The 9,443-nt window shown below is 40.9% G+C and overlaps 1 protein-coding gene across 2 annotated transcripts in view; it reads left to right on the top strand.

Annotated features, from left to right (window-relative positions):
* Positions 1-187: 187 nt before the first annotated feature.
* clcn1b (chloride channel, voltage-sensitive 1b) overlaps positions 188-9,443 on the top strand; it is a 32,524-nt gene continuing 23,268 nt past the window's right edge. Inside the window, exon 1 of one of the 2 annotated variants that reach the window (XM_085291800.1) lies at positions 188-705. In XM_085291800.1, coding sequence (XP_085147926.1) covers positions 655-705 — 51 coding nt within the window. In that variant the 5' untranslated portion in view covers positions 188-654. Of the gene's footprint in view, positions 706-7,083; positions 7,150-9,443 lie in introns of those variants that run through there. The other variant, XM_085291799.1, reaches the window with a different exon arrangement.

Raw genomic sequence — 9,443 nt, 5'->3', positions numbered from 1 at the left:
CATGTGAGTGTTACGGGGATTGCCTTGCGGCATTGGCTGAATAGGTGCGGGCTGTCATAGGGGTGTCATGTGCACCTTCCTGCTCACGTTGCAGGGGCAGCCCTATGTTGGGGCGGGGGGGGGGGATCCTTCCAACTACCACCCCTCTCAACACTCCTGTCCAAACAAGAACAGGCCATCCAAACACACACACCTAATGGCCGTCTGGCAGGGAGGGTGCTGCTTAGGGCAACAAGTTGTGTGTGTGTGTGTGTGTGTTATTAGGTGTCTGCAGTTCTAATAAAGGAAAGCAGTGTGTCCTTCACTGCCTCATCAGATGGCTTTGCTCTGCTTTGTCTGCCTTTCTGATTTCTGTCTGTGTCTGTCGGTGTTGCGGTGGAGCTGGATGGCTCTTAGACTGTGGGTCATCTGGAGAAAGGCGCTTTCGGGATGGACCTCACCTGTGCTTACGGACTATCTCTATGCAATGAGTGTGTTTGAGACTGAGAAACTTTAGATGTTTTTGTGGTGTTTTTGACCTGGTGTGAAGTGGGTATACAATAAGGCAGCGTGTGTGTGTGTTTGTGTATGTGTGTGTGGCATTGCTGTTGCCCACGCCATTAGAAATGCTGGGGTGTCCAGCGAGATTATTTTTGGATCAGTGACAGCGTGTCAATGGCTGCAGATGCATCGCAAAGGAAGGCTCTGAGATACCAACAGACCCTGGTAGGTCTTTCCCAATCTTCCTTTACTTGCCTGCCTGTATGCTGTCCTATCTTTAACTTCCAAAGGTTTTCCCTCGTTTCTCTTGTTCTGCCATCACACCTGCTTCTCTCTCATCTTTCCATCAATTCACCTGTCACTTCCTCTCTTCAAACCCTTTTTTTTAACCGTTCTTCATTCTTAATGATTTTATTTTTTTTTGGTCTAGCCTTCATTACTTCTCTCCTACGCCTACTTTTTCTACCCATCATGCTTCTCTGCTCCATCATACAAAGTCCTCCTCGTGCTCTCCTACTAAATCAATAATCTTCATCTCCGCTCTCATCCTCCCCCCACCCACCCCAACTCTGTCTTTTCTTCTCGAACAAGATTTATGCAACTTCATGTCAACTTTATTTCTGCAGCTCGGATAGACACGAACAGTCTGTACAATTTCTCACCGCCCACGCCTCAACCAGCTGAGTGAAGGCGATAAATGGAAAGTCATCCCTGGGAAAATGGAAAAAACCCTCGATCGTTTACATTTCTTTTGCGACTCATGTGCATCTTCTTTCTGATGCCTTGTAAAGTCATTGCTGTTTACATGTGGCGGTGGATATAAATACCTATATACAGGAAACCGGAGCAGACAGGTTAGATGTACGTGGTGAGATGAAGTCATGTCACTTTATCCTCCAGTTCATCTGTTTAAATGCTTATCCAGAATGATAGTCATTCCTCCCAGGAGCATCTCAAGATGTCTGGTGACATTTAGCCACTATTGACTCTTTTTTTTTTTTAGCATTTTTATTCTCTTCTCTGCTGTGGTCATAGATTACTAACAGCTTCAGCATGCTCTTTTCTGCAGAGCTGATTGTGAGTTTGAGACAAGACAATGAGCAATTGAGGCTGGAGCAGCTGGGCTGTGTATATTCATGTAACTGATCAAGTGCGGAGGAGCAACAGCAGTGTGTCAGTCCGTCCTTCTGCTCGTCTTCCTCTTCGCCTTTGAGAAGATGGACGATTGTCCAGAGCAAATCCCAAATCCCTGGTCCTCCTTCAGTCCCTTGGTGCTGCACAAGTCAGATATAAATAAGACAATTAATTAAATCACGCTGTTTACAAGCTTAATGTCTCTGTGAAGTCACACATCTCTCAGGTGTGAAAGCTGTGTCTGCGTGAGAGGAAATTCGAGCCTTGAAGGATCAGAGGATTTTATGTGCAGAGCTGTTAATAGATCGTCCTGATATAATTTGTTTATTGATCAGGAGAACTCTCCTGTGGTTAGTTTGGCTGGTTCACAGATTCACACCGGTGCCTTAAACTGAAGATGACTGTCTGTTTTTAGTGCTTGTTTTTAGGTGCAGTAAGTGTTGATGTTACGCCTGAGATTTGCTTTTAGATCACATATAACTGTTATTTCAACTTAATTCACAACAAGCCTTTCAATGATGTTCAAACAGCACTCGAGGGTCAGTTTTTGCTTTAGAGGATTGTGTGATGAATGAAGCCGTATTACAAAAAAAAGTAACTTTGCCCTCAGAAGGTTAATGTTTAGTTTTCATTCACTTACATGATTTGGTTCTTCACAAATTACACAAACTAGGTGACGAAAGATTTTAGTGGCACCAGTCGACTGATTTATACATTTTCATAACAAGCAAAAGTGTGACCTCTTTTTTTTTTCTTTTTTTTTCTCATGTGACCTCATGCGCAGATTACTCTCGAGCTATGGACCAAACACTGGTTGCCCTGGAAAAATGTGTTTTCCCCAACTGGTTGGCAGTGGTTTCTGGAGGTTCCTGGCACAAAAGTGTGCGGACTGACCAGAGCTTTTAGGAATAAAAGCAATTTTAAGCTGCTTCCTTATTCGCAATGATTCGCCAATACAGTTAGCACCAAATTTTTAATTTGGCAGATTTTTACGCCAAATGCATTTCCTTAAACCAAAAGGATTTGGGACTGAACCAGGGACCCTTCTGTGAATGTGGAAACCACTAACCTATGGGTTTTCTGTTAAATTGCTTAATAATCTCAGCTAAAAAATCTTTTTTAAAAAGGCAGTGAAGAGATCATGAGGATGTCTGGAAAGAAATGCTGTCCACCCTTCAATTTGGCCTCGGGCATGTCTTTATCCACACCTCATCAGGTGTAGTCAACAGTTTAGCCCAGGCAACACCAAAAGACTTGCACTGTCAGTCCAATGAGGGTAGAGAATATGGAGAAGTTTAAAAATACCAATATAATAATTAGAAAAGTTCAACTTTAGACAAAAGCTAATAAAAGATTTGAATTAATTTAGTTTCTTTTTTGTTTATCTGGTTTTCTGTGATATTTAATGACATTTAAGTGATGGATCTTTAAATTATCCACCCACAAAAATTAATGCTCACTGGCCTTGCAGAGTAGTGTTTATTAATTTAAAATCACACAACTGTTGGTGACTCTTCACTTTCCCAAAGAGGAAGCTCCCTCTGTGGACTCTTGTCACACTGACAGACGTTTCCACAGTGACAAGAGCAAATCGCTGCTTGTGAAGATGTACACACACACACACACACACACACACACACACACACACACACACACACACACACACACACACACACACACACAGTGTATATTTGTGCCTGCTTTTTACATCTGGTTGTGTGTAACAGTTGATGTGATGGATGAGGTTAAAAGCGAGGTTGTGTGAGGAGACGAGTCTCAATCTGTGAGAATGTCAACAGCAGTGAAATAGATCCCATAAGTCTCAAATGTTACAGGCTACTAAAAGGGATAACGTTCACCTGCCAAATGTCCCGTGGGCTGGAATGACTGCAATGTAGACGATTAAGCCATTAAATTTCATACGATAATGCGGACACGTTTTTTCAATTACAGGGGTAGTTCTAATGTAATAATTAAACAGTTGGATGTTACTTCCATAGCATAAAGGTGAAATGTCACATTGCTAAATAGTGTCAATAGCTTGTTATTGTTTTGTGTAAAGGTTAAAGCCTTCCATCTGTCTGTTCAACAAGCCTCCTGGGAGAGATGGCCCGAAAGAGAGGCAAACAGCGTCAGAGAGAGAGGCAGAGGGAGAACTGGGGAGAAGTGTGTCAGTGAACGTTGGATCACACTGCTGCTAAATTTATCGACGAGTAAGGTTTCACCTCAGGGGTGGGGGGGTTGGATGGACATGGACAAGGGTTGGTGAACGGGAAAGTTTGAGGGTGAAGAGTGAGGCAGAAAGGTGAAAGGTCTCCAAAGAGTCCAGATGCAAGAGAGACCGCTTGGAAAAATAGACAAAAAAGTAACTTTTTGTGTTTCTGAAATTCATAAACGCAGATTTCTGATCTGTAACGGTACCTTTATGGGTGTGTGAAAGTGGAAAATCATAAAACATTGTGTTGCTTATGGAGAGTGGAGCCAAAATCACAAGAAATAGAACATTTAATACTGCTGGTGACTGAAAATATGAAAGCTTGTTGCCACCACTGGATTGTTTAAATTTCTTTTTTTTAATGTTGAAATTTTACTACAACTTTGAGTTAATTACTCTGAATTTCAAGATGCATAACTTGAGCTTTTCAGATAAACCCAAAAACAAACTTCCATAAAATGGACTCGTGGGAATTTGGTACTTAAACGCTTTCTGTCTAATAAATGAATACATTTCTATTAATATATCAGTTTTAAAAGAAACCCATTGTACTTTTTTCCAACTTTGTATTTTTAATTTCAGATTCAGGGTAGCTTTGCATAATTCAGTCACAATAAGCCTTGATTAACTCATACCGGACTTTGATGTCGCTCCAGTGTTCAACTATTGTCTGAAATAAGCTGTTTTAGCCCCTTTTACTCCTTTGTTTAAGGGATTTTATGGAAATCCACTCTACTTCATAGCCAAGAGTTGTTAGGATGCCTGGGTCGTTGACCCAGGGTATTTGAGTTTATTATATTATTTATACTTTTTAGTCTTTGGTTTCTTTGAGTTCTGTCTTATGGTTTATGTCTCTGTCTTCTTTAGTTGCTCTGTCTCCCCTATCACCTGTATCCCCTTGTCTAGTTCGCGTCTCTGTGTATCCTTAGTTCCTATATCCCCGTGTTCAGTCAGTGTTTGTGTCTGCCCTGGTCCCACGTCTCTGTTCCCTCTGTAGTGCCTGCATGTGAGTCTGTGTTATGTGTTTCCTGTTTTACTTTGAAGGTCTCTGTCTTATCTCAGTGTGTTCAGTTTACGCTTCCTTTTGTCTCGTCAGTTCTGATTTGCCCCAGCTGTGTTTCCCTCCTGTTATTCATTCCCTGATTGCTCCTTCTGTGTATTTAAGCCCTGTGTTTCTCTGTGTCCGTGTCGTGATCTACCGTTTACCAAGCTGTGTGTTCTGTCAGTCATCTGGTGTTAGTTTATTTTGATTGTTTCCAGTTATGTTATATTTGAGTTTAACATTAAAGCGGTTTTGAGTTCACATCTGTCTCTGGAGTCTGCACCTTGGGTCCTATCCCTGTCCGCACACAGCCCTCACCTAACAAGAGTAGAAAATAACCCCTGAAACCAAGCTTTTTGAATATTTTGAACTCTGACCCTTTGGTTCACAGTGATTGCTTGGACATATGTTGATCTGACAACAGGAAACTTCAGCCATATATGAACATCTGCAAAAAAAAACTCATTACAGGTCCCCTTTAAAAATCACAAATGTAGAGTTGTTAGACTGCCCAGAAGAGAACAAATGTAAACAAATAATAAATGTTAAACAATGAATCAAACTGATATCAAAGGGGGCGGGATTAAGGATTTAAGTCACAGTCAGACTATGTCAAAGTGTCAGTCCACCACGTCTCTTCTTTCCACTAATTTCCTCTCTAATAAGGAATAAAATACCCAAAATACTGAGTGATACCTGAAATATTTACATCAGGAAAAAGAAGGCCATCCATTACACTCACAGCGGCTTAATATTTTTTCAGACTGATGTGCATTAGTTCTCTATTAAAAATCTGCTTTCATCTGTCTTTTTTTGGGACATGCTTGTGCAAAGAAGAGTGGTTGGATTCTGTCTTCTACTACACATATGAAGTGAAATATTTCTTACAAACAGGTAAAATAATAACTACTAATAAAAGTGCAGGGCTAACTGTAGTTGCTGGTGATGATAGGGGATCCTATACTACCACAGTTCAAGTTAAATACAACCCGACAGCCCTCCAAACTGACTGACGTTTCTTGTTTTTGCCAGATCTCAAGAACATTACAAACTGCTTCCTGCTGGGATCATAAATCATCAGCTCCCCAAAATAGAAGCCGACTGATATCCACGGCTTATCGCGGCTATACTGGCATCACAGTTCATATCTGTGCAATATGTGTACAAAAACGCGTATGCTTCTCCAAACAGAAGAGAAAAGAAAACCATAACTTGGGGTAATTTAGTGTGTTTCCAAAGGCATTGTTTACGATACTATCAGCAGCAAGAGGTGTCTTCACAGTAAGCTATTAACTAATCTGTGAAGTGCATTGCTGGAGTAAACACATAAACACAAACTAATCCAGAATAACAATTATAGAGTTTATAAATCCATAAAATCGCCACGTCAAACTCAACATTCCCAAATCAGACTGCCTCTTCCCCAAATGGCACATAAACCACGTGAGAATTGCTGGGTCAGAACAGAACACCAGACTGACCCATTTTAAGTACCACAGTTGGGAAAACAGAAGCTGAGGTCATCAACTTAAACCAAAGAAATCGCTTTGAGTTTGTAATGAACATTTTATAGAAGATTAAACTGTTTTATAGGCTGTATTTTATAATTAAAGGAAGCTAATTTGTGCTTTTACAGTAAGGTTTACTGTGTGTATGTAACTTAAGCATTAATTAATGGCACCAAAAAAGGCTTCTGTGTACAGAAACAGAGGAATAAAAACATGATATGGCACATTGTACCGGGGCTCAGCCAGGCTTTAGTGAAGCATGCCATTCATGCTGAAGGCACTTGAAGAGCAGTGCAGCATTATCCATACACAATGTTAATATATTTATGGTCCTCTCTCAGTCAGCAGGTATTATTTTCATGCCTTGAGCTTGCATCCTGCCTGCTGGGTATCATTTATGATCTTGCTGCTGGAATCTGCCAGATTGGCTGCATGGCTGGGAATCTACCCTGCTGAATTAAGAGCTGCTGACAATTTATTGTCAAGCTTCAAGTGTCTGTATTAACCTCTGCTGCTTTCCCTTTTTAGTGTGTGTGTGTGCGCGCACACTCACCTAAGAGTCACTACACTCTTTCACTGTATGGAAGCAGGTAGCAGGTACGTGTCCCTCACACTGGCAAAGACAGGGAAGGACAGTTGTAAGACAGATATTCAGAGAAGGCATTACTGAGTGTTGGACACATGCAAGACAGTGAGCAGGAGGAAGAGCTGAGAAGATGAGGGAGCGCATCAATACTTTTCAGACAGGTCTGAATATCGATCAGTTTCTGGTAAGGCTCACTATTTCCTCCCTAAATAGTGAACTGCTTTTGCAAGATGAAATGCATGTATGCAAAAGTAATTGAATTCTAGCTTCCGTTTTCTTTTCGCCGACTTTAAATTTCATGTTGTGCCTTTATTTATTGAACATGAACCAGGTTTAGATAGGATTTAATGGCCTCACTGGTTTGATTTTTCTGAATTTCTTGGTGGTAACATGAAGTGTGGTCTCGCATGTAAGACACAGTTTGTTTTTTTGTTTTTTGGCTGCCTCGATTTGCCTTAATTAGAAAATGACAGCTTGAACAGTGTTTGGATGAGGCATGGAATTGTTATTGTGCTGGCTAATTAGTGTATGCATATGGAGACACTCGTGGAAGTGTGTGTGATAGCTGGGATGTGTGTGTGTGTGTGTGTGTGTGTGTGTGTGTGTGTGTGTGTGTGTGTGTGTGTGCGTGTGTGTGTGTGTGTAAGGGGGGTAATCTGCTGATCTGTCCATCAGTGAGCAGGTCAGGTTTTATCATTAACCTTGTGCTACAGGACAGGGCTATATTGTTGTAAGGCCTCACCACACACACACACACACACACACACACACACACACACACACACACACACACACACTTAACAAACACACGTAATGTTCATTTAAGACACAAACACAGACTCTGTGCGCTGAGAAACCTGCACAAACACACACAGATATTTATGAATATGCAGTGCTCCCTCACAAGGGACACAGGAATATGCTTGTATTTTTTAATTAACTCTCAATGTCACACTGCCCTTCAACCTCTGCATCTATCAGCAGCTCTCACTGTGACTGAACCTCTCTCTCTCCATGTCTCTCTCTCTCTCTTTCTCTCTGCAAACCTGTTTGTTTTGTTTACACTTGAAGCTTCTTTTATTTTACAATATTTAATATCTTGTTCGAGCCAACTCGTACAGAACAGATCCATGAACAAATTAAAAGCTCGCGACTGCTCACCGGCGTAATTTGAATACAGGCTTTTAGTCTTAACAAACCCGAGGGAGTGATGTTTTACATTTTTCCGATTTCCTTCATCCCGTGAGACTTGCAGTAAGAACAACAGTAGAAGCTCGGGTTCTTGCGAGAAATTAATAACGAGATGTGTCAGGACCGTACAGTAACGCCTGGCTACGTCCGTGTGTCCGCGGAGATTAACGAGAAAAAAGCAAGGAGAGCTACGCAGGAATCTCATGGAGAGTAAACAAGTGTGGGAAAAGGAGGAAGAGGAGTTTGGAGAGGCAGGGATATGTCCTTGTGTTCTTGACTTGGAGTGGGAAGGTCATTCCACATTTGGGAGCCAAACAATGGCAACAGAAAATGTGCAAAAAGTATGTGAAAGTTGGACAAACTGTGGTTACTGATGATGATTGATTGTGAGATTCGGTGTGTAATGAACATGCAAGGTTATGCGAAACAGTGTAAACATAAGGCTGAGGGATGAAAACAGCAAAGTCACCTGACATTAATAAATCGCGGCTTTCAGTGTCTTTCTCACGCTGTCAGTCTGCATTGTTGTCTTGCTGAGACGTGCTTGCTCTCACCTTTTATTTGTCTTTATGTCTCACCATTTCACAGTCAGGTGACTTTCTGACAATGCAGGAGCTGCGGCTCAGTTTGTGACAGAAATATTAAAAGCCCAAAGTGACATCGTGAATTTCTCTTTATTAATAGTCCAAAAATGCCCAAATATGACATTTTTGAATAAACTTTTCACACTTGTTGAATTTGTTTTTGATTGTGACATGAAGACAAATGCAAAAACCCCAAACTAACATAAAACACAAAGATAAAGAGATTGAAACAACAAAGATTTTAGACTTTTTGAGATTTTGAGCAAGCAAACAAATAAAACTCAGCAGAAGAAGGAGGTGCATCCACTGCACTATGTAGATGATATAAAACTTAATTAATTAATTAAATAATTAATAGCAGCAATCACTGATTTATCCCTTTGATCGATCTGTTGATCTTGAATGAGAGGTCAGAGGTCAAATGTGGCATGATATTTTAAATCCTTACACAGTACTTTCTATATGTTGACAGTAAACACCACACTTTTAAGAATTTTGACCAATAAATCCTCAAGTTGACCTTGAAGACTTTGGTGAATGTAAGCCAAATGTTAATGGATCCCCTCTGCACCCCTACAAAGTTTTATCAGAATTCATTAAACTCTTTTCGAGCTCTCGTGTTTACAGGCAGAATGACACACACACACATACAAACGTTGCCAGAAACACAACCTCTTTAGTGAAAGTGATAAGACCAGTAAAA

This window comes from Mchenga conophoros, linkage group LG11, assembly GCF_057382185.1.
Source record: "Mchenga conophoros isolate Kocher_MC1m ecotype Shallow Benthic linkage group LG11, M_conophoros_male_GT1.1, whole genome shotgun sequence".
In the NCBI taxonomy this organism is placed as follows: Eukaryota; Metazoa; Chordata; class Actinopteri; order Cichliformes; family Cichlidae; genus Mchenga; species Mchenga conophoros.
This window is presented reverse-complemented; position numbering and strand designations above follow the sequence as displayed.